At 36.7% G+C, this 25904-nt stretch overlaps 1 protein-coding gene across 9 annotated transcripts in view; it reads left to right on the top strand.

Moving 5' to 3' along the window:
- Window positions 1-25904, top strand: part of Dennd1a (DENN domain containing 1A) — a 523854-nt gene that overhangs the window by 162496 nt on the left and 335454 nt on the right. For 6 of the 9 annotated variants that reach the window (XM_026386221.2, XM_026386225.2, XM_026386220.2 and 3 more), the window contains exon 5: window positions 1806-1925. In XM_026386221.2, coding sequence (XP_026242006.1) covers window positions 1806-1925 — 120 coding nt within the window. Of the gene's footprint in view, window positions 1-1805; window positions 1926-11089; window positions 11201-12527; window positions 12565-25904 lie in introns of those variants that run through there. The other 3 variants (XM_077797095.1, XM_026386226.2, XM_026386227.2) reach the window with 2 other exon arrangements.

Genomic DNA, 25904 nt, shown 5'->3' with positions numbered 1-25904 from the left:
ACATCTTCATACATGTATTTTGTACAATGATGAGGGTCTCCTTCCACCATCCATGCAATTCCCCTTCTCCCTCCCTTTCCCTCCCATCCCTCTTCCTTATCTAGAGGTAATCTTCTTCCCATGCTCTTCCTCCCTACCCCATTTTGAGTCACCCCCCTTATATCAGAGAAGACATTTGGTATTTGTGTTTTGGGATTGGCTAACTTCCCTTAGCATAATCTGCTCTAATGCCAACCATTTCCCTGCAAATGCCATGATCTTATTTTTTTTTTTAGTGCTGAGTAATATTCCATTATGTATAAATGCCACATTTTTTAATCCATTCATCCATTGAAGGGCATCTAGTTTGGCTCCAGAGTTTAGCTATTATGAATTGTGCTGCTATAAACATTGATGTGGCTGTGTACCTGAAGTATGCTGTTTTTAGGTCCTTTGGGTATAGTCTGAGAAGAGGAATAGCTGGGTCAAATGGTGATTCCATTCCCAGCTTTTCAAGGAATCTCCATACTGCTTTCCAAATTGGCTGCACCAATTTGCAGTCCAACCAGCAATGTATGAGTGTATCTTTTTTCCTGGCATCCTTGCCAGCTTGTTGTTGTTTGTCTTCATAATGGCTGCCATTCTTACTGGAGTGAGATGGTATCTTAGAGTAGTTTTGATTTTCATTTCTCTGATTGCTACCGATGAGCATTTTTTCGTATATTTGGGTTTTTTTAAATATGTATTTTTTAGTTATAGATGGACACAATCTCTTTATTTTATTTTTATGTGGTGCTGAGGATCGAACCCAGAGCCTCACGCATGGTAGACAATTGCTCTACCCCTGAGCCACAACCCCAGACCCTCGTTTATTTGTTGATTGATTGTATATCCTCTTGTTTCCCAGGGTAAAAATTTGTTCTCCTTATTCACCTCACATATTATTTCTCTTGCTGAGAAAAAACTTTTTAGTTTGAATCCATCCCATTTGTTGATTCTTGGTTTTAATTCTTGTGCTATAGGCGTCTTATTAAAAAATTTTGGTGTTTCTGTCCTATAAAAAATGAAATAAGTTTCTCATAAATTCAGAAATTATAAAAGAGGCATGAATTTAGGAAAGTAATACCTAACCCTGCCCTCTTTTCTTTTTAGTTTTAATGCCAGCTCCTCTTAGTAGCTGGCATTTTCAAGTTTGAACTTGATTCAGTTCCCTACCTGTTCTGCCCTTTAGTGTCCTTTTCTATAAAATGGGTATATCACTGAAATTCCAAGGTTGTTGTGAGAGTAAATGAGATGGTATATATTAAATATCTAACTATGGCTGCATATAGAAGTCACTTAAATTCTGCTGCTGCAGTCACTGTTAGTTTCTGAACTAGAGTTGTTAGGTGAGCATTGTTAACAGTTGGTAGACTAGTAGAAAGTCACTGCCTAAGGTACCAGCTGGTAAGGGGCAAAAAGCTGGATTTTAAGCCTTGCTCTGAATCAGCTGGTACCTTAGGCAGTGACTTTCCCAGCTCTTTGTTCATCTGTAAAATGAAGTAGATAGAGTTCATGTTTTGGAATTGATGGCCTGAATGCTACTGGTACAAGAGTGCTGATGATTTTGATTTTGGGTGGTCACTAGACCAAACTGCTGTCTTTTTCTTTTTTAAAAAAAATTAGCTTACAGTCTATTCCCTTGAAATGTGTAAATTTTAAGTTCATTTATAAAATTTTCCAGTGAGAGAGGAAATGTTCTAGGTTCATTGACTTGTTGTGATTAGATACTTTATCAAGAAACTTACTGCACGTTCATCTCTTCCTTTGTTCTGTCATTGCTGCAGCCTCACAGTTAGCCAAGTTGGCCAGAACTTCACATTTGTGCTCACTGACATTGACAGCAAACAGAGATTTGGATTCTGCCGCTTATCTTCAGGAGCCAAGAGCTGCTTCTGTATCTTAAGGTAAGAGAGAAAGGCTGCTTCTATATCTTAAGGTAAGAGAGAAATGCTTTGACCATTGGTATTTCTGCAAAACAATGTCAGCTTTTGCGTTGTTCTTCTGTAATTAAGTTTTCCAGCTGTTCTTTTTATTTTCCTATCTGTTTCCTACAAGTCACTGCACTTGGGGAGAAGGACTTTGCAGTGTTTTTTGCACTTGGAGTTTTGCAGATAATTGCATTTATTTATTTGTATCACATCCCTTGGGTGGGAAGGGCCCATTTCTCCTGTGTAGCATGTGGAAGCTGGAGAGTCCGACTGACTTCAGTTTTTCCTGCTGTTATCTGGAGCTGTCAGAAATTAGCCTGTTAGGCTTTCCTGTGGACATTTTGTGTATGTAAGATTATTAATAAAGTATGCGTCTGCAGCTTGGGACGTCTTGCAGATATGGGTTGTGTCCTCCTCTAAGCAACACCCTTGCCCCCTTTGGGTCAACGAATGAATAACGTTTCCCAACTTGGCTACCTCTGTAGTGGTTTTTAAAAAGTACAGATTCCTGTGAGAAGGCTTCTTTAGGACTTCCGAAATTCCCTTCATACACCAGAGCTACACTTGCTTAATGCTCTGTTTCCTTCTGCCAAGGGGTTAGCATGTTCTGGGGTTGGAGGATGTGTGGAAATTTGATTTTTGAGCTGTTGGCTTTGTGGGCTCCTGCTGGGCGCCTCCTGAGGGGGAGGTAAAGGCATCCCACACACTCTCTTCTCCATCTGCCCTGGTTTAGTAGGTGTCAGAGGGGCCTGCCTCCTGTCTCTCTCTGCTCATGTGGAGCAGCCCAGGCTAGGCAGCAGGGAGGCGCCCATGACAAAATCCTGGCCCCAGGCTTGGCCTTGGCCCTGGGCCTGGGGATAAAAGGCCAGACCCCTATGGATTCCAGAAAGGGTAGTTCTTTGCTGTACTAGTCTCTGCACTTCCTTCGTCTTCTCACCAAGACAAGAACACCCCCCTTTCCTGTCCTCCAGACCCATACAACCACATGCCTTAGGACAAGAGGGGCTATCTTTTGAAGCTCCTTTGCTCACTGTCAATCTGGATTGCTGTGTGTTAGCATTTCTCTGTACCAATCTTATTATCATTCTTTATCAGTGAGGTCAATTCTTTTCTGCACCAAGCATAGCATTCATAATCTCAGCACTGGAGACAAAGTGCTGGAAAGCCATCAGGAAGTAGGCAGAACCTGTGTGCAGCTGTTCTCAAGTCTGCCTTTGTCTTTGTAGCCCAGGCCCAGTGCTACCTGCCCAAAGGACTCAACTTGGATGTCGGTGATCATATACTTTGCAATTTGACAATAATGGTGATTTTTTTTCTTTTTAAAGAATTTTTCTCTTCCATTTTTGTCTGTTGTTTTCCAGCCTTGGCCAGGACACTGCTTTTATATGGTTCATATGAGGGAGATGAGGGCTTAACCTAATTTCTTGAAGTTTTGCAAAAGTGTTATTCCCTCATAATATTTTGAGCTACAACGTTTGTTTCACTCTAAATTGGAGTGTGTGTGTGTGTGTGTGTGTGTGCGCGCTCGCGCGCGCATGATCACATTGATTCAGTGAATGTCTGAAGTGAAAAACTGTTCAAAAATTTAAATTTAATAGACTGAGAGAATAGCTCAATGGTAGTGTGTGCTGAGCACACATAAGGCCCTGTATTCTGTTCTCATTACTACTAATAAACAAGCAAACAAATAAATAAAAAATAAAAATAAATTTAAAATTGCCCTCATCTGATTCTGAAGTTTGATTTTATGTGCCTATATTTTGGGTTGCAGAGTTGGTGTTTGTGAGAGGCCAGTTGAGCAGCCTTCATGCTATCATCATTTAGAATGAAAAATAGTAGCAATTGGTCCTGTTATACTCAGTTAGAACTATGGAGAAAAATTTGGTGGCTTAATTCATTTATTTGTTTGTCAACCCTTAACTGAATGCCTACTATTAGCTAGTTCCTGCCCTTGAGGAGTTCCCAGACTAGCAGGGAGATGGATGATTGCACAACAGCATGCTATGTATAATATGTAGGATGATATCAAGACATAGTGTCTTTTTATTGTTGACTTTATAGTGCCAAAAAATAGTGATTGGCACTAGAAATAAAACATGAGTTTTGGAACATGCACTTTGTGTGTATTTAACATCATGGGGAAAAAATTCTCGTTTATTTAGCTATAGCCTGAGTCAAACACCTTCCCTGTTTGGTTTGGGAACATAGTTAAGTTCAGCTGTTGGTGGCTTGTCTAGTGGGGGAACTACCGAGATCTGCCCAGAGACTGAGAGCACAGTTTGGGACTGGTGAGATTATTAGCTTTGTCTTTTGTTGTTTGGTCTCCCTGATTTCTTCAGATACTTTTTATTTTCTTAACCTGTGCCTCGAGAGCCAGTCACGCTTCACAATGTGCCCAGTGGCACAGCTCATGTCTGTGCATAAGCCACCTCTAGTTTGCTTTCCATTCTCTTCAAGAGGGATGTAGCTCCCCGTAGTCGCGTGTATGCAGAATCTGCCTCTGCTTCCCCAAATTTAGCTTCTTGGACTTATGTATTCCCTGCCTGCTCTCCCAGGCTTATGTACTTCGTGTCCCCTATGAATCACTATATCTTCTCTGCCTTCACAGGTCTACCCGTTCTCTGAGAGCAATCTTCCCCAGTTAGAGACCATAGAATTCTCTCCTCTGGGCACAAGGACCAGAGTTACACACTCATGACCTCAGTTACACACTCATGCTGTCATCTTCCTGTGTCTTTTGTGTCTATTGGATAATCAGCTCTTTCTGGTAAAGACCATGTCTTAGTTCTGTATTTCTAGCACTTAGAGTAGTGTTTAACCAAGCGACTATGTGCCTGATATTCAGAGAAAGGGAGATGTACAGAGAATGGAAGGATAGGGTGCTAAAGTCTCTGAATGAAAATATGGGCCTCAAGGGATATTTATTTCAAAGAGGAGAAATGAAATTTAGTTACTGGCAGAAGCATGGTTCATACCACGAAACTCATTTTATACTAGTTAGAAGAAGTGCACCTTTGAATTTTGCAGGGAGGTCCAGTGTTGAGTGGCAGACATCATGTCCATAAAGCATTAGGTTATTTGTAATATAATTTTGGGGGGAGGTACCGGGGATTGAACTCAGGAGTATTTGACCACTGAGCCACATTCCCAGCCCTATTTTGTATTTTACTTAGAGACAGGGTCTCACTGAGTTGCTTAGCACCTTGCTGCTGCTGAAGCTGACTTTGAACTTGAGATTGTTCTGTCTCAGCCTCCTGAGTCACTGGGATTCCAGGCTTGTGCCATTGTGCCTTGCTTATATTATAAAATTTAAACTTAATTTCACAGTGAAACGTTCTTTGACATCTTTTATACATGTAACTTATTTATTAGGTTTATTTTTATTTTCTGTCTCTCCCCACCAGAGTGCAAACTTTATAAAGGTTGAGAATTTTTATCTTTTTTTTCCCACAAATGTATCAAAGGTTATCAAAGAATATCTGGCCCATGGTAGGCACTGGATGAAGGAGTAAATCCCATTTATTTAAAACAAAAAACCTTGAAAGCAATGTAGTTGTATTAGATTATAAACAAGTTGCATTAATACAAATACCAATAAAAGCCAAATGCATTTGGCTATGGTTTTTTGGGATTGGCTAACTTCACTTAGCATTATCTTCTCTAACTCCATTCATTTACCTGAAAGTATCATGATTTTATTCTCTTTTATTGCTGAGTAATATTCCATTGTGTGTATATATGCCACATTTTTAAAAAATCCATTCATCTACTTAAGGGCATCTAGATTGGTTCCACAGTTTAGCTATTGTGAATTGAGCTGCTATAAACATTGATGTGGCTGTGTCCCTGTAGTATGCTGTTCTTAAGTCTTTTGAGTATAGAACTAGGAGAGGGATAGCTGGGTCAAATGGTAGTTCCTTTCCCAATTTTCCAAAGAATCTCCATACTGCACCAATTTGCAGAGGATTGAACTCAGGGTACTCAACCAATTTGCAGTCTACCAGCACTGTACGAGTGTACCTTTTCCCCCACATCCTTGCCAACACTTATTATTGTTTTTATTCATAATAGCTGCCATTTTGACTGGAATGAGATGAGATCTTAGAGTAGTTTTGATTTGCATTTCTCTAATTGCTAGTGATGATGAACTTTTTTTCATATTTTCTCTGATATAGCGAGGCTGATTCATAGTGGGGTAGGGAGGGGGGAGCATGGGAGGAATAGACAAAACTCTAGATAGGGCGGAGGGGTGGGAGAGGAAGGGGGGGGCATGGGGTTAGAAATGATGGTGTAATGTGATGAACATCATTATCCAAAGTACATGTATGAAGACACGAATTGGTGTGACCAGAGATATGAAAAATTTGTGCTCTATATGTGTAATAAGAATTGTAATGCATTCCACTGTCATATATAAATAAAAAATTAATTTCAAAAAAATGAGAAAAAAAAGAGTCAAATGCATTATTTTCTGCCATGGTTGACATTAAAGGATTTTTACTTCTCCTTGAGATTCATCATAATATTATTAATGAGTTGCTAGATGATAGTTAATACTAAATTAAAAACACCAACTAGGACAATAGTAGGTATGGGTAAGTTACTTGTTCTTCATGATAAGCCTAGAAAAGTGAGAGCATGTTAACATTTTCAGATGTTAGACACATTTAGCTCAGAAGTCTTTCAGTTAATAAAACAAAATGATTTACAATTGGAATTTTTTTCAGGGCTTCCAATTTGCTCAAATGGCACATACTTCATCAAGGCCAAATCTGATATCTGAGATATCTAGCTATCTGCTATTTCTAGCCAGTTTCTGGTTTGGGGTCAATAGAAAGAGCATAAGAGTTCAAAGTCATAAAGTTGTTGTTTGGGAGTTGTGAAAGATGTGTCATACAATAATCAGATTTCTTTATAAAGAAACATCATATATAGTTGTGTTCTACAATTTTCTCCATTATCCATATGGATCTTATTTAAGCTCTTGGGAAAACCTGAGTTTTCAACCAAATGAAGCTGTTTGGAACCTATTATGTATTTTGGGAAAAAAAGTGTTTTCACTAAGGTGTTACCTAAATTTTTTTAATTTAACTTTTAAAATTTTTATTCAATTCAGAAGTATCTGAGTACCTAATACATACCTGGAATAGGCAGTTCTTGGTCTTTGGCCTTTATTTATTTTAAGTCCCATTAAATAGACACAAAGATTTATCTCCAGCTTCCCACTGGAAGACCTTTTGGATACCCATGGTCATCCAAGGTTTTGATGACTGAACTTGATATTACAAAATGAAAACAATAAGTACTTTTTGTCATTTATGAACAATAGTAAGGACTTTCTGTCATTTACAAATCTAGAATCAAATATACCTCCAGGTATACTATTCTCAGATACGTTTTTTTGATGTCCAACTACCATTTTACTTTTGCTATCCTTACTGTGTTGGGAGGTACTCAATATTTGGGAAGAGAATATGTAAATAAGTAATTAAAATATAGTGTGATATGTGTTATTAAAAAATATATGAGTGGGCTGGCGTTGTGGCTCAGTGGCAGAGCTCTTGCCTTGCATATATGAGGCACTGAGTTTGATCCTCAGCGCCACATTTTAAAAAAATGAATAAACAAAATAAAGATATTGTGTCCATGTACAACTAAAAAATATTTTAAGAAAATATATGAGCACATATATGGTTCTTTGGGGTCACAGATTAGGCAGTGTTCATCTCTAGTTGGCAAATCAAATCAGGGATATATTGCCAGTGGGATCCAGTTAAACTGGCTCAAACAGAATGAATGAACAATTGCCTGGAGGTGCATGGGAGAAACACTTTATTTAATGAGAGGTGATATGCAAAGTCTCTGAGGAATGAAAGAAAGAAAGAAATGAAAGAATCCTGTGAATGCTAGTCAGGGTGAAGCAAAAGATGGTACCACAGAAGTCTTTGGTCATATTGTGAGAGTGCTGGTGTGGGCATACCTAAATTTTAGATTTATCTCATAGCAAATTGGAATGCCATTGAATGGTTTGGGACAGGTGCTTGGGTATTCCTGGTTATTGTTTTTCTAGTTATTATTGATTCTTGCACATCAGTTTGAGAGTAGCATCTGATTTACATAGGAGTTTTCAAACTTCAACTTCAGTTTCTGTTTGTCTTTTAAAAAACAGTTTCTTGGGCCCCTGTTGAAGAGTGATTGTCCTTCTTTCCATGCTAGCTGGCATACAAACATCTGTTTAAACCGAATGTTTTCAATGAGAATCTTCTTACTCCAGTGCTCTTTCTGGCCTAGTGGCAGGAACAAACATTGCATCCTTTTTCAGCTGTGTTGAGCTCATTTTTACTCTAAACATAGAAAAGCTCAGTTTTCACACACAGAAAAAGAAGCTAGAAGTAATAAAGAGTCTGGGTTAAGAATTCCAGCTTCCTTCTCTAACTGTTCCAGTGTTTTTAAACCAACACATACAGTTCAGAGAAAAATCAAAGGGCTTCGTCTCCTTAGGCAGGTGCGGAGGCAGAAGCCCTTTTAGATTGTGTGTGAGCTGCTTTAGTTTAAAATAAGTGTTTAGGGGTGGGGGAGGGAGTTGAAGAGGAAGGCTGTGGGGACAGCTCCCAGATTTTTACCTTGAAAGCAGGTGTTGTTGAAATATTCCAGAAACAGATGGAATCTCCTATTCTTGTTTTAAGCTATTTATGGTTGTCTTGCCCGAGGGTACCCTGCTATACAAAAATGCACAGCCTGATGTTTGAGGGCAGCTTGGGCATCAAAGCTGGGGCCCCTCTGGGAGAAATCAGCCTTTCTTCCTATTGCCTGAAATGCCATTCTTGAAACATGGATTTCTCAGTCTATTTAACAGAGGACTCCCCTCTGCCTTTCAAGGGTTTCTATTTCTCTGAAGCTGTTTTGGTTTCTTTTTAATTATTTTCCTTAAAAGCAAGATGGGTATTATGTTGTTGTTCCTTTCTGGATGATCAGTTAGGAGGAGGTCTACTGCTATGGCAGACTTACAGTTTCACCCGTGTGGGTCCTGGGACATGGCGGCTGTCAGAAGCCAAACCGTGAAGTGGCCTTGGGTGGCCCTGGTTTACTAGGCCAGGACATTTTCTGAGCCCCCGAGGAGCTCAGAAAGTACTGTATTATGTGTATGGGGTGCTCCTCAGAACATTGCTTTGTGGAAGGTTGTAACTTTTTTTCTTAATTAAAAAAATGAAATGGTTGAAGAACATTGTATGTTTTATTGCCATACAGATGCCTTCATACTTAGAAACACAATCCTCTGGGGAGTCACGACTTAACAACAGTAACAAGCTGTACAGTTTAAAGAAAATCACCTTTGAAGAGAAGAAAGGGAAATAAAACTGGCCCTGTTCTCCCAGTGGCCTGCTGTGGGAGGTAGTTTTGAGGACTGGGAAGCTGGACAGTCAGAAGGGCAGGTGTGTCTTTCGAAGGAACAGCACTGGATTGACACCAACAGCCAGCCTCAGGCCATCTGCTGTGGGAGGAAGCTCTTTTTCTCCTTCTGGTCCATGTCAGAGGAAACCATGTTGGCTCAGCCTTCCCTCAAGCAATCTGAGCTTGGAATAGTGAGGTATTTGAAACTCCTAAATTTGGCTAGCAAAAATTTTTCATTTTTTGAGATTGAATGAGTTACAGATAAATGAAAGACATGGCATTTCCTTGCTTTGTTTTGAAAGCAGAGTACTTCCTTTTCTTAATGCTCATGAAGCTAAGTGCAGAGAAGCAAGTGAAACCCCCTAGGAACTTCATGAGTGCAGTCTGTTTTGTTTTTGTTTTCCTTCCCCAAATGGCTCATCTTGCTGTCTCTTGTGACCACTGCTGATGACTAATGTTGTGGCATTTTGAAGATAGATAGACTGAGTCTGGACAACTCATTAGAGAGGGTGTGGTAGAGTATGTGTGTGTGGGGTGGGTGGGGGGGATAACATGTATCAGGATTTATTTAATATTCCGGGTGGTTTACAGAATTCTCTTGTATTCATGTAGCAATTCATGAAATGACCTCCATTAGAGAGATACCAGGGTTGAGACAGAGAAGGACACAGATCTATAAGGAAATCTATAAGGAGAAAGTGAAGGAATCTGTTTTGGAATCTGAAGTCCAACCAAAGCCTATATGTTATTTTCTTGCCACCAAAGCAACCATTATGAATTTCATATGGTTGTTCTATTAGTCTGCTGTCTGTCTAGTTATAGCCATGAAGGGTAGTTTGCCTTTACAGGAGTAGCTCAGAGGTGACTTTTTAGAAGTAATTACTATAGTTTATCCTCATTTTATAAATAATAAAAATGAGACAAGAAGACTTTGTCCCAAGTTCTTTGGCCGGCTTATGTCAGTCTCCTGATCCCTAATCCAGAGTTTTATCCAAATTATGGCAAGAGTCTTCCAGCTCAGGAGAATAAGACCAAGGTCACCTGAAACTAATGTTTTTTAAGACTCTGTAGCCTTTGAACAACTAATAATAAAAATTAAAAAAAAAAAGACTCTGTATCCCTCATCTAACATCAAAGAGTTCTGTTCCCTTTTTTCTAGCATCATTGAAATCTATGTGAACAATCCAACCATGTGATTACAGAGTAAAGAAAATCATCCATTCTGTTTAAATCTGATACAGGGTGTATTAGAATAGAAAACCAGTAAAATTGAACCTGCCTTTTGGGACAAAGTGTCTAAGGGTTCCACATGAGGGACCCTTTTTGGGAGACAGAAAAACATTCTGCAGGCGAGGTTATTTGGTGTTTTTTGGTCAAGTTTGAGTGTCAACAAGGTTTCTTGGATTTCTCTGCAAATCAACTTTGTTTCAACAGCTATAACAAGCATTAGGCATCTATCTCAGCCTTGTCTTTTTGATTGGGTAGAAGGTAGAAAAGAAAATGACTCAGAGTATGCCTTCCTTAGTTCCCCCCCCCCCTTTTTTAAGCCTAAAATTGCCCTTTGCATCTGAGCTACAGACTTATTTAAGAGCAAGATTGGTTTGTGAATACATAAGGAGTCTGAATGTGTTTGTCTGGTCCTTTCAGTGATCAGTTTGAGAAGTATGAACCCCATCATCTCTCGCTCCTAGAAGACTGAAGTAATGGCATAAATCTCTACAGAAGAATAATTATGCTATTTGAAGTTCGAAGATCCTGGAATTCTAACTATCAATTATGAGTGTATTTTTGTGATGTTATTTTTTGAGATTTTGAAGATATACATGCTTGTTAAAGGATTTTAGAAAAACTAAAGAAAAGTAAGAAATCTATCATCCCACCACTAATAATGATGAGGGTGTTCCATTCATCAAGTTGGGATTATGTTGTAGGTGTAATTTTATTAACAAGCCTTTTCAGTTATTAAATTGTAAACATCTTTACATATTATGAGACAGTCTTTCCTGAGAATGTTTTTGACTGTGTAATTTATTTGTATGAGGTTGACTTATAAGGGAAGAAGCTCTTAGTGATCTGAAAAAAATTTCTAGCTGAGATTTATATTCTTTATGAAAATGCAGTCGTTATAGGACATTCAGTTAATTATCTTGGTATTTTTGTTTCATGAAAAAATACTCAATTATATTTTTTAATCTTAACTGAGCTACTACCTGATTCTTTACAATGAAGGATACTTATTAGTGTTAGAAAACAATGAACCCAAAAGTATGGAAATAATATCAAACTCTTTGTTGAGTCAAGTGGGAAGTAATATGTTTATTTTTCCTTTCTATATTTCCCTTTGTATATTTACATCTTTAAGTAATTATTTTGAGTAGCATGAATTGTATTATAAAATGCAAAAAATGATGTAACATAAAGTTAGATAGCATTATAATTTTGATTTTGAAATATATTACATTATGAGTAGAAAAAATGTATCTAGAAACTTTGACAAAACTAATGGAATTTTTAAATATTGTAAAGAAAATTAAGTCCCTCTGTTGTAGCATGCAATGGAAATTGAATAGGGGTGTGTGTGTGTGTGTGTGTGTGTGTGTGTGTGTGTGTGTGTTTAATTTCTTTTTCATAGGACTTGAAACTAGCAATAGTTTCAGGAAAAACTAAGGGTAATTATTGTCCTTCAACTCAGTTCACCAGTGTTAGACTCCCACATGGGGGTATCTAATCCCTTATCTATAATACAAAGCAAAATTTATTACAAAATTTATTCAGGGAGGCATCATTTATGTTTTCTAACCCATTCTATTTCAAATGCCTTTGAAGTAAAGTAGGTGGAGCTTTGTATGTGGGGTCAGTTGTCCTGCTGTTCATTTATTTATTCTGGTATTTTAACTATTTCTTTATGTGTACTAATGAGCCCCAAATGCAGCAAAAATGTTTTTCTGTAAACTTGATGTTTTTTAAAATATTTATTTTTAAAATGTAGTAGAGAAAGAAGTTGGGTGAAATTCAGTGTCCTGTACTTTGTTGTCTGCGCTCCTACCACGGCTGGTTTCCTCCCTTCCTCCCTCCACTCCTCCCTCCCTCCCTCCCTCCCTCCCTCCCTCCCTCCCTCCCTCCCTCCCTTCCTTCCTTCCTTCCTTCCTTCCTTCCTTCATTCTTTAAAATTTTTTTTTCTTATAGGAAAATGGGAAGTCATCAGGATGTATAAAACAAAAAGGTACTGTAAATATAAAAACTCTAAGCCAAAAAAAAAGTTGAAAGTTTGTATGTTTGCTAGTGTATGTTTCCTATTGAACTAGGATTTTTACTGTTATTCCTGCAGAGTTTGCCATTTTGGACACCAGTTTTGGAGAAATATTAGTTTAAAATCTTTCAATAGTTATAATTCTGGGTCATTTTATTTGAGAATTTAACTTCAGAGAGTCCCCTGTACTTATTTACTTATTTATCATGTGTCCTTTATCTCAGTTACTTCAGTGGTAAACTGAGGATGATACTAATTCAAAATATTATTGTTAAGATCAAACAAAGCAAGTGCTTGATAAGTTTTTCTAAAAAAAATATTATACCTACTGTGCATATGTTTAATTATAACCCTGAGCCTTTCTTTTGTAAATTGCAATATATAACTTGCTAACTGAAAAGGGCATTGAATTTAAATAGATAAACACATATGTATATATACATATAAGAAAACATGAATAACTATACAGCAAATACCCATGTGATCACCATCTAAGTTTAGAAATTTCAAGCATCCTAATGTTACATTTTCACCTATATATTCATCCCTAAATAAAATAGCATAGCTTCAGTTTTGAACCATTGTAAGGGTTGCATTATGCAAATTGGAGTTGTTATTTTCAGTCTATTTCTTTGCTTAACTCTTGAGATACAGCAATGCTGTTGCTTATAGTTGCAATTTATTTTCTTTGCTATATAGTGTTTTATATTATATTATCATACCACTATTTGTTTATGCATTTAATTGTAGGTAGCCATTTGGACTGTTTCCAGTTCCTGGTGCAAATAGGATAGAGAGATTTCTAGTGTACATACCTAAGAGTTGAATAGCTACAGCATAGGATATGTTATCTTCAGTTTTTTTGTGACAATGCCAAATTATTTTCTAAAGTGGGTATACCATTTTGTGGTTCTGCCAGCTGTGAGTGAGCATTCCATGGGACCACCCTGGTGCCACTTACTCCTTTTTTTTTTTTTTTAAAGACAATATGCCAGCATACAATTCTTTCTTAAAGCCCATAAGATCTAGGTATAGTTACCCTTCTTTTCTTCCCCAAAGATTAATTTGGTTTTATTGTTTTCAGAAGTGTTGCTAGAGGAAGAATCAGTCCCTGAAGTTGTAGAAGAAAAGTTGATAACACTTGAAAGGTCAAATGAGTTACAAGGTGGCATGACCTAAAAGTACAGTCTTCGTTCAGAGTGGGGCTTGCATTCCAGTCTTCCTGATTTGACATTGTGCTTTTGGGTTCCCCATTTACTCTTATGCAGCTTTGATTTCCTTATTTTATTTTTTATTTTTATTTTTTTAGGATTAGAGATAATATAGATCTTGGCAAGGTAGTCATTGACACCTCACAATATTATTCATAGAAGAGTAGGCCAATTGTATACATGCCATTGCTATAGGTGAGATTTGTGTGGGTCTGTGTGTAATTAGTGTACATGAGCTTTGCTCATATGAATTTAAAGATGACACTTGGCAGCAATAAGGTGGGCACTTACACCATGCTGTTCAGGGTATAAAATGGTCCAACATTCCTGGGAAACAGTTGGCAATATATATTTAAGACCTCAAAGTTATTTCCATTTTGGGAATGTATTTTTCAGGAAAACTCAAATATATATGTGTATGTTTGTATGTTGTGTGTGTGTATAGGTATGTGTGTATGTATGGAGAGAGGGATGCTATGTACAAGGATATTGGCATAGTTTATAGAATGAAAAGTTAGAAACAATTAAAACGCTTAGAAATAGGAGGGTAGTTCAATTTAATTAGATACCATGCTGTCACTAAAATTGTTTTTAGTGATAAAAAAAAAGGCAAGGGACAAATTTTTCTATATGATATGATCTCTATTTTAGAATAAATACATGATAGTGGTGAATGGACTTAGGTAATTGGACACCAATGTATTAACAATTAACAGTTGGGTAATAAGATTGTGGGTATTTTGTATTTTTTTCTTTGTATCTCTTTAATAAAGTAGTTTTTAATTTTTTAATTTTTATTCTGTCAATCTCAATTGAAATATTTTACCATAGTTTGCATATTTTTAATTTTTTTGTAGATATAGATGGACAGAATACCTTTATTTTGTTTATTTTTATATGGTGCTAAGGATCGAACCCAGCACCTCACACATGCTAGGCAAGTGCACTGCCACTGAGCTACAGCTCCAGCCCTGCATTTATTTTAATTTGGGAAAATCATAACTGTTTTCCTGTATCTCATGATTGCAAATATAGAATGTCACAAATGTTAGTGCTGTAACTACCACAATGATAACTGATTTCTAGTATACATTTCCCCTTAACTTTGTGGAATGGACTTGAGCTCTGGAATCAGGCCTCTGTTTAAAATTTGGATTATACCACTTACTTACTAGCCCCAAGACTGTGAGTAAGTCACATCAACTTTCTGTTTCCTTATCCATAAAATAGAAAATACTTCCCATGGTTGTATGGAAGATTAAAGGAGAGGGGTTTTTTTTTTTCCTTTTATGGACATACACATGCTCAGTACATGGTGCATTTTTGATGCTCAATCCAAGGTAGTTATTCCCATGTTGCCTTGCCAATTTAAAAAATACCATCATTTATAAAATGCACCATTGAGGAAAAATCATCTTAGAATGGGGCAGGAGGTTAAATTCTCACATCGATCCCAAGAAACATTTTGATTTCAGAAACGTTGGGTTCATCTTAATTGAGAAATGATTGTATTAATTTCACAGTGGGACATTTAGCATTTGTCCTGCAATATCAGTGTGCTCCATTCACCTAAGTGACCTTTCAATTTTCTCCAGAAATTTTCATCTTGTTTGTGTAAAACGACTAAGAACCTATTCCCAATGCGTGCCTCAACTCTGCTTTTTATGGCCTCAGGATCTCTGTCATAACCTGTTTTATGCTTTCACAAACTGAGCCTCTGGGGAGCTGTCTGCACTTTTCAGTGTGATCTAGCTGAATTCCTTCCCTTCCCCATTCGAGCTCTTTGATTTGCCAGGTTTTTGTTCATCTACCCTAAGGATGGACTGAGATTGCTGAGCATGGCCTCTCTTGTGGTGCAAAGTGAGAATTGTTTTTAATTGAGCAGAAACATGTGGAAGGATCAGGAATATCTCAAGGGATTACAGAAAAATTCCAAATTTGTACTACTTACAGCTTGTGTTTAGAACATGGTCTGCTGGGAATAAATGTTAGTTAGTGTGGCCTGTGACCTTAAAAACTGTTGACATGGACTTCAGCCAGAAACTAGCCACAGACCTCCTTTGTTAAACTCATTCATAGCTCCTTGAAAACTCTAGTCAGTGAAAGTTGCCAGATCCAATCTAAGCATAGCCTTTTTTTTTTTTTTTTTTTTCCCATGCTTTGGAAACAGAGGACGCCCCTTAACCAGAAAGCCTTCTTTAATAGGACTGCATGGCCTGAACGCAATTGGAATTGACAACTTCCTGGCTTGGGTTTGCCAACTGGCAGTGTTGCGAAGCCGAGGAGACAACAGCATTGGGCGCTGTGCACTTGTGTTTATGTGTATGCAGAGGAGACTGAACTTCAGAGCATGGTGATATCCTTTACTCTAAAAGCAGCTTCACGACCTGAATTGGATACGCCTTCCAAGTGTTCTGGCTGGGACAGACACATTAGAATTATCTCTCAGTGTTTTCTTTTTAAAGGAAAGAAAAAAGAAAATAGCTGCCCTTCCTTTTTTGATGGGGATGATCCTGGACTTGTTCTCCCCCCCCCCACCCCCTGCCTGCCCGGAGAATGCTTGACTGAATTCTCTCAGCATTGCATTGCTCTAACATAGAATAAGAACAAGAAGCTCAGAGCTTTTTTGGATGGTACCCAGTACCCACTCACTCATGGAGCTTTATGTAACTAAGTTTAGTTTCTTGTCCAGCTGATGGGGCAACCAAGATATTTCTTCATTTTTTTTCTTTATCGAGAACCCTGAGGAATCAAGAGGTTTGGCAGTTTCTTCTCCATGCTACTATCAAAAGGAAAATAAGAAAAAGCCCCCAACAATTTGCTGCTCGTGCAAACCAGCACAGAATTGGGACAAAAACCAAATATTTTCCCTAGTTCTGGTGTTTAGTCCAAAAGACTACATTGTTTGAAATATATTATCTGAAAATTTGCAAAATGGATAAATTAATCAGGCTAAAGAGATGCAGCAGTTCCTCTATTGACAAAGTTTATTTTAGTACTATTGACACAGTGATGTTGGGTCGTGAAGGAAGCAATCTGTAGTTATCAATTGTCCTCTTGAGATAGCCAGATATGGAGAGAGTTCATCTCTCTTTCTTCTTAACCACTTGTAAAATTTTGGTTGTTGGAGTAGAATATTTATTTCCAGTTATGCTGTTGAAATTGTTATTTTTAACATAAATACTCTAGCAAACTTATCACTTCAAAAAGCTGCTGAGGTTTGGCGTGATTTCAGCCAGGCATGTGTGAGGAGAAAAAAGGAATGTCACATTGGCCTAGGAACATGGAAACTTTGAAGGGAGAAATTATATAATTTCCTAGAGAGAATACAAGAATTTGGCTGCAGTTGAGGGAACCCCAAAAAATACCTGGCTCATAATAGGTGCTCCATTAAGTACTAGGATGAAAGAAATTGCTTCATTAAGTACTAGATAAATGAAGTAATTTATTTTGTGGTTCCAAAATTTTCCTGTGTTTCACCTTTACCTTAGAGCATTTATTTCTTTCACTGAAAGTAGATGATACCACATGTTTAATTGTCTGACATTCTAAAGCAAAGCATTTTGATTTAGTCAGAACAGATTAATGTTCTGACTTATCAAATTGACATGATATACCTCATAAATATGTACAAATATTCTGTCAATTAAAATTAAAATCTGATTTATTAACCATGTGACAAAGCTTATCACTTGACTTGTCTGATCCTCATTTCTCACATTTGTAAAATAAAGATAATGAAACCTACTTTGTAAAGTTAACATATAAGTAAACATGTTATATAAAATACTTAATTTAATGGTTAGCAACATAGAATTTTTTTTCTCTAGGAAGGAACTTAATATTTTCCTCATATGCTTTTTTCCTCACCTCTATCACAGGGAATCATAAGAAACTATTTCAAATAGTATACTGCCTCTACAGATCTCCCTGCTCATGCAGGGAAAGCAGTTACTCTATAGATCAGTTGAGAGGGATTAAAAGTGTCCCAAACTCTACATTGAAAAACTATAACTGCCTATGTTAATGGTTTAATGCTTGTTTTCTTTATCTGTGTACTGTATTGAGAATAGATAGGATTATTAGAAAATACATTTAGGTGGTTTGTGATTAAGAAAACTAGATTCTATTTTTGTTTACATTTTTTACAAGATGACAGCAATCTCAGAACATCAGCAGTGCAGACATAATGGAGACTTCTCTGAACTTACTTCTTACTTTACAAGAATTAATTCTCAAACTCTCCCCTACATGAGCCAATGAATCTTGGGTTTTGTAGCCTCTAAAGTTGTTATGAGTCTCACCATTGGTATTTTGGATGAAAAGCAAATTATATGAAGCCTCTTTTCTCCCTCCTCCACATCAGGAGATGAAGGACGTGTTCTGGACAAGAAGGAGGACTGTGAAGAACTGTGGAGTGTAGAAGAGGGAAGATTATTTGTCAGATTTTTGTTTTCCTGGAATATTTCCCCCTAAGATTTTGTGAGATGAGTGTATGTCATCTTTTTTCCCCCAGAGATTTTCCCCCTAATGCTACCTCATTTTCTAAACTTTCATTAATAGCTTTTTGCAGCTGAAGCAAATATTTTAGATCTTTCTTGTACTCTCCTCCAGCTGGGAGTGTCTTTCACACATCAAAGGCCTCTCATTAAAAGATAGTATGAGTTCATCATCTCGGAGGAGTGGGACCTGAAAACCTGAGATATCTTTCAGCTACACATCCTATGTAACTGCTCTGAGATTTTTTTCTGTCGGTTACCACATTTTTTTTTTTCAATTCGTCACTCCCAGATGCTTCAAAAACTGGCTTTCTTCTTTAGTTTTATTTATATCTAAAAATTATCTTTATTCAGAACAGGAACTTAGTTGTAGAGCTTAGGAAAGATAAATGCTTTCACATTTATTTTTTAAATAAGAAAATCAAGAATCCCGAAGCTTAGGAAAAAAGCCTACGGGCTGCTTGTTATTTTCTCACTGCATTGCCTTTTCAAATAATTATTTGAAACTTCTTAAGTCAGCTCTGAAAATGCTACAAATCCTCCCCTTTCTAACTTTTGCTAATGAAAAGCAACACTGAAATCAGAGTGGTTGAGTAGATTTCTTGAGAGAGTGAAGGACAACTGATTATGTCCTTCAGACTTCATTCCTGAAAACATTTTTATGTTCTGGTAAAGGTTGGCATGGTATATTCTGGCTAAAAAACTGGACTAAGTATTTTGAGCTCCTTTTGTTTGTATGTATACCTAGCACACAAATGAACATCCTATAACACAATATTATAAGTTCCATCATTTGAGCAATAGTCTTGCCAAATCCAGAATAAGTCTTTTTTTGTAGTATTTATTTTCCTTACTTTGGTCAATTTCAAGTTCTGTATAGTATTTTCTAGTCAAAGGTGAAAGTTGTCTCCAGATAAATATTAGGATGGCCTGCCGGCCAAATACCAGGCAACCCAGTGAATTACTCTCTTTGATGGTAGAAAGGTCCAGTTCAAGTTGCTCTGAATGGTATTTAACTATAAAACAATAGACTTAACAAAAGTTGCTGGTGTCCTTCAAATAGTTTCTTACCAATAGCCAATACTTTGGGCACATAAGATTTGAGGCTTGTTCCATTAACAAATTGGAGTGTAAGCTTTCAGAGCATTGCGTAGCAAATGAATAGTTGGAGAGGGAAGAGAAATATACATAGATGTATTGAAAAATGCATGAAATAAAAAACAAAAACCAAGCAAGCAAACAAAACAATGTCACCACACACATATACATGCACACCCAGAAGCTGTTGACTAGGCAGTTTTTCATTCTTTATGGCTCTAGAGACAGGTTTAAATTGGAATTTTTTTTTTTTAAATTCTCTTGTGCTGTGTTGAACAGAAAGGCAATGTTTGATGTAATCTGGCCCAGATGTCAGCAATGTGCAGCCTTGCAATGGTTATTCATCTTCAGGTTTTTACTTTGTAAAAGGAGAATCAGCAAACGATTGTTTAGGTTATAAATTATATTTAGAGACTTTTTGAGATCTTGCATATGTAACAAGTGAACATATAGATTAGTTTGAATATGTTTTAAATTTAATTTCAATTTGGCTATTAATCTTAAAATCCTCTTTAACAAACGTTGGTTATGAGTCCCCTGACAGATGTTAATATGTTCAGTGCCTCACATTCTGGATAGTGTTCCTCTTATTTCAATTTCTCATTCTTCTGGAAAGTTTCCTCAGCTAAGACTGTTAAACTAGTAGGCTCCTTTAAATGGTCTTTGAATGAATTTTCTCATATAAATTTCCCTCAGGGATATTTGTATTTGTTGGTTATGTAATAGCTTATAATGCAAGTGGCAAAACTTCAGTAGCAGTTCCCACATGGTAGTTTATTTGCTTGCATTGGAGTATGGGGATTGATTGTCTTGGAATTCAGGTGTATTTGTTTTAAGAGTATTCATAATATTTTAAAATATGAGAGTTGCTCATGATTTATACCCATTCATTGTCTGCCCTCTTTGAAATGCTGCTGATGGCTCCTAAATCCTCTGGAGAGAATGGATTTTGAAATTTCCTTTTAGGAGTGAAAAGAGTGAGACCTTCTATTGTTGTATAATATTATTTTAAAGTTCCAGGAATGCACATGAAAATCTTTGCTTCTGTTGTTTTTTTACCCAACTCAACAGGGTTTTCTTAATAAATTTGAGCTACTCAGTTATATAGTCAGTTTCCCTTTAAGAACTGAGTGCAACTCAAGGTCAAATTTAAAAATTTGAAAATATTTTCCATATTAGATGCCAGTAGTAATTCTAACCCAGTGCAATAATAATTCTAACCCAGGCAGTATTAACTACTTTTACATTAGGTAGCCCGATTGGCTTTAATGAAATTTTTGTTTATCTTAAAAATATTGAATAAATTACATTGACATTCTATAACTTTAAGATCACTAACTTCATAACCTTGATAAAACAGTCTCCACAAATGGCCTCAGAATAGTATGCAGCAAAGATTAGGAGTTTTGAACAGCAGAATAAAATAGACATTATTATCGATGTGTGTATATATGTGACTGCATGACCAATGTGATTCTACAACCTGTACACTCAGAAAAATGAGAAATTATAACCCATCTGATTCAAATGTCCCAAAACTCCTAATCTTTTTTTTTTTTTTTTTTTTTTAACAAGGGGTTCAGTTGTATCTTTACTGCTAATAGGCCAGGTAATATTGGGCAAAATGCCTGACCTGGTCAACCTCTTCTGTAAAATGACAACTGGATAGTTGTCATTGTCCCTTAAGAACCAAATATATGATTTTTTAAAAATTCAAATCAAAATCATCTTATTAAGTTTCAGTGAGCTCATTAGGGCTTTATTACCATAATTCATGTTTCTTGGACATTTCCTTCCTCATTCCACCAATGTGTTTGAGCTGCATGATCAGAGGGATTACAGAAGTTTTAGTGCAGTCTTCCTAATGCATGGCAATATTTAAAAAGTTTAATTTCATTTGATTATTAGTATTTTGTCACTTTTCAGTGGAATATTAAATATGAGACCTCATTTATTCTTTAGATAGGGACACTGGCTCAATGCTATTACACTGTTTTTCCTAACAGCTGTCCCCCAGGGAAACTAAGAGGGCAAGGGAATTTTTTCTCTTGTAACATTATAATGTGACTGAAGAGAGACTAGGTTAGCAGAGGAGAGACCCTCCATCCGCCCCTTGCTCAGAGCCGGATTAGCTGTGTTACTTTGTATGTGCTGCTGGGCTTCCCTCCATCTGTAAAATAGAAATGTTATTAGCTTTCCAAGCATGTTTGTAGAGAAGATGAAGTCAAAATAGCTAGTTTTTGTGATTTTTCTAAAAGGTGGATGTTTGGTTCAAAATGCTTGATTGATAATAAAAACACACCTCCGTGCTTATCTTTTTTACTTACTACAGGGTAACTTCTAGAAGTTCAGGCAAACACTGAGTATTATGTGTGCTGTGAGGAGGATGTGAACAAATCACGAAGTTGGTTTCTTTGAGCCTTTAAAAATCTTGGGAGCATTCTAACGGTTCTGGAAGTGAGTGCTGTTGGATGGTGGAAGGAGCCAGACAGGTTTGGGTTTGCCTACTAGCTTCCCTTGCCAGTTTAGGATTTTTAAGTTATCTAAGCTCTTGATACCTTCCCCACTTTTCATCTCTGAAATTTAGACAAAAGAACCTACCTCATAGGGTTGTTATAAGACAGGTTTGCAGATTATTTAATAGAGTGTCTGATAAATAGTAGAGGCTCTGTGAATGGTAATTACTCATTCCTCCCTGGGTGTGTGGTTTTACAAAATCTAGAAATGGTCATAGTGGTAAAGGAGCACTTTAATTTTTATCAGATGATTGATACTTGGAAGGTCACTGAAGTTTTAAGTGAATGTATCCTTTGATTTATTTCTTGATTCTCTTGTAGGGGTGTGTGTGTGTGGCGGGGGGGGGGAGCCCAGAGTATAAATTTAGAAGGTTCAAATCTCAGGTTTTGTTTATTCAGCTACATCTTCATGGACACATGCTAAATTTTCTGGACTTCTATTTCCCTATCAATGTACATGAGGACAGTAATAAGTCCCTCAAAGGATTGTTTGGAGGACCAGATCATAACACATGATGCTCTTTTGTAGTAATCAATCATGGTGACCAACTTGAAATCTAATAAAACTTAAGAAAAGTAAAAAAAAAAAAAAAAAAAAAAAAGTTTTTCCCCAAGCTCTGTTTTTAAGCTTTCTCTTGGGAGGAAGTGTTAATGTGAGAAACTTGCCCGAGTAGAAGCCCATCATGTCTGGAGAACTGAGTGCTTTGTCCATTTGTGTACACTGTCTCACTCACAACAGCCCTGAAAGGGAAAAAAATGTCTTCAGTTTGTAGAAGTGGTGAGGGCCCTGTCAGCATTTGAACCTGGCTCTGTCTGACTCCCACTCTTTTATGCTGCCCTGATGTAGTTTAAAGGAACGTTTATTGGGTGTTCATAGGTGCTGGTTGTGACATGACAGACAGTGAGGATGTGGTGATGTACAAGACACGCTTTCCCCACCTTCATGTAGCCTAGGGTCCATAGAACAGGCACAAATAGTCTGTTGTAATATTGACCCCTGATAAAGAAAGCTGGATAATTATGTAATCATCTGTGTATTTTAAACTGGTAATTTCCTCTGAATTGGTGACTTCTATTGGTTTCAGAGGATGTCATTATCATAATAGTTCTGCATTTTAGGTGAATGTAATGTCCCTGCGTTTCCAGAACTTAAGAACCTTGTTAAAACATGCATAAAAACTTGATAACAACTTATTTATTTAAGCTTATTATTCACCAGATATATTCCATGCGTTCTATCATTGAATCCTCACAATAACATCGTGAGAGGGCATTATGGTTCCCATTGTACAGATGAAGAAACTGAGGCTTGGCAAGATTAAGTTACTTGCCTAAAGAAATATAACTAAAACATGGTGTGATTCTTTTCATCCTGAACCTGCATTTCTACCCAGATTAAATTATATAATTCTACTAGAAAAATTTATTTGTATTTTTCAAAATTAAGAGAGTCTGAGACCTTTAAATTCTATTTTTAGTTCTTAATTACATAACAGTAAAACTCTCTTCTTTGAATTTTGAGACATGAATACAATCATGTAGCTTCCACTACAATCAAAATAGAAGCAGTTCTATAATTTCCTCTCCCCCAGTTTCCTTGCTGCCCACTGCAGTCGTACCCTCCTCCTTCTCCCAACCACTGACAATGACTGATCTCCATCTTTATAGTTTTGCCTTTTCTAAAATGTCCATTAAAATGGAATCATTCAGGATTACCTTTTCGGATCTGGCACCTTCCACATTAGAAAAATGTATTTGAGGTTTTTTCATGTTGTGTGCATCAGTGATTCATTCCTTTTTGTTGTTGATTAGGTATTCCATTGTATGAATGTACTTGTTTATCTATTCACCATTGAAGGACACTAGGGTTGTTTCTAGTTTCTGTTTATGAATAAAGCCGTTACAAATATTCTCCCCGAATAGGTTTTTGTGTGAACAAAAGTTTTTGTTTCTCTTGAGTAAATATGTTGGAGTGGGATTGTTGGGTCCTATGCTCAGGACATTTACAACTTGATTTAAAAAAAAAAAAACTGCCTATTTTCTAAAGTGACCATATCACTTTGTACTTGCACCAATAAAAGTATAGAAATTCTAATTCTGAATCTTCACCAACATTTGATATCACTTTTTTCTTATTTTAGTTATACTACACATGTAATAGAATCTATTTTGATTATAATTTGCAATTCCCTGATGACTAGTGATTTGGAGGATATTTTCCTGTGCTTATTTACCGTCTGTATATCTTCTTTAGCAAAGTGTCTGTTCAGAGTTTTGCCTATTTAAAAATAGATTCATTTCCTTATTGTTGAATTTTAAGAGTTTTTAATTCTTTTGGGGATGGGGCAGGTAACTGGGGATTGCATCCAGGGGTACATGGAGCTACATCCCCAGCCCTTTTTTAATTTTTATTTTTTTTGAAACAGGGTCCCACTAATTTGCTTATGGCCTCGCTAAGTTGCTGAGGTTGGCTTTGAACTTGTGATTGATCCTCCTGCCTCAGCCTCCCGAGTTACTAGGATTACAGGCATGCACCACAGTGCCTGGCTCTTTAGTATATCTTGATATAATTTTTTTTCGTCAGATGTGTGATTTGCAAATAGTTCCTCCTGTCTGTGAATAGTCTCCATTGTCTTAATAGTGGTTTTTCACAGAGCAGAAAGTTTTATTTTATATAAAATCTTAGCACATCAGTCATCTTTTATGGATTGTTTTTGGTCTCTTATCTAGGAATTTTTTTTTTCCTAACAGAAGGTTACAAAGATTTTCTCTCATGTTTTCTTCTAGAAGTTTTATAGTTTCATGTTTTAATTGTAGGTCTATGAATCATTTTGAGTTAGTTTTTAAAAGATATAAAGTATAAGCTGAGGATTTTTGTTTTGTGTTTGTTGTTTTGTTTTTCTGTGTTTTTATGTTGTTCCAATACCATTTGTTAAAAAGACCATCTTTTCTCCTTTGAATCACCTTTATACTTTTGCAAAAATTAATTGATTAGCCTGGCATGGGTTGCACATGCCTGTAATCCCAGGGACCGTGGAGGCTGAGGCAGGAGGATCACAGGTTTGAGGCCAGCCTCTGCAACTTAGACCCAGTCTCAAAAAAAAAAAAAAAACCCGAGTTGGGGATATGGCACAGTGGTAAGAACTATATCTGGTAACACACACATGCGCGCGCGCGCACACACACACACACACACACACACACACACACAAACAATTGTGTGGGTCTGTTTCTGGACTGTGTTCTGTTTCATTATTCTGTGTGCCTGTTGGTACCACACTATCTTGATTAGTATGTCTTAATAGTAAGTCTTGAAATCAGATAGCCTAAGTCTTCTAGCTATGTTTTTTCTTCTTTTTAAGAGAGAGAGAGAGAGAGAGAGAGAGAGAATGAATTTTTTAGTTTTCGGTGGACACAACATCTTTATTTTATTTTTATATGGTGCTGAGGATTGAACCCAGCGCCCCGCACATGCCAGGCGAGCGCACTATCACTTGAGCCACATCCCCAGTCCTGTTTTTTCTTATTTCAAAATTGTGTTAGCTATTCTAGTTCCTTTGCCTTTATAAATAAATTTTGCTCTTCTAATTTTTAGGTCTTTGATATCTACAGAAAGTCCTACTGGGATTTGGATTGATATTGGGTTGAGTGTATAAATCAACTTGAGGAAAGATGACATCTTAACAATATTTGAATCTTCAAATCCACAAACAGTACATTTTTCCATCTATTCTTTGATTTTTTCCCTTTTTTTGTTGTTTTCACTATAAAATTCTTACATGTTTTTTGTTAGACTTATACCTAAATATTTCCTTCCTGTTTTTTTCTCCTCCTTTTGGTGCCAAAGCAAATGGTACAAGTAAAAAATTAGATACTGAGTTTTTATTATTTTTATTCAAAAGTCTCAAGTCTTTGTGTTCTGAAGGTATTTGTCTATTTTTTAATATCTTTAGCAAGTAAAAGATTGTTTCTTGATGTTTGTTCTTCTT

Source organism: Urocitellus parryii, chromosome 4, assembly GCF_045843805.1.
Source record: "Urocitellus parryii isolate mUroPar1 chromosome 4, mUroPar1.hap1, whole genome shotgun sequence".
NCBI classification, from domain to species: domain Eukaryota; kingdom Metazoa; phylum Chordata; class Mammalia; order Rodentia; family Sciuridae; genus Urocitellus; species Urocitellus parryii.
This window is presented reverse-complemented; position numbering and strand designations above follow the sequence as displayed.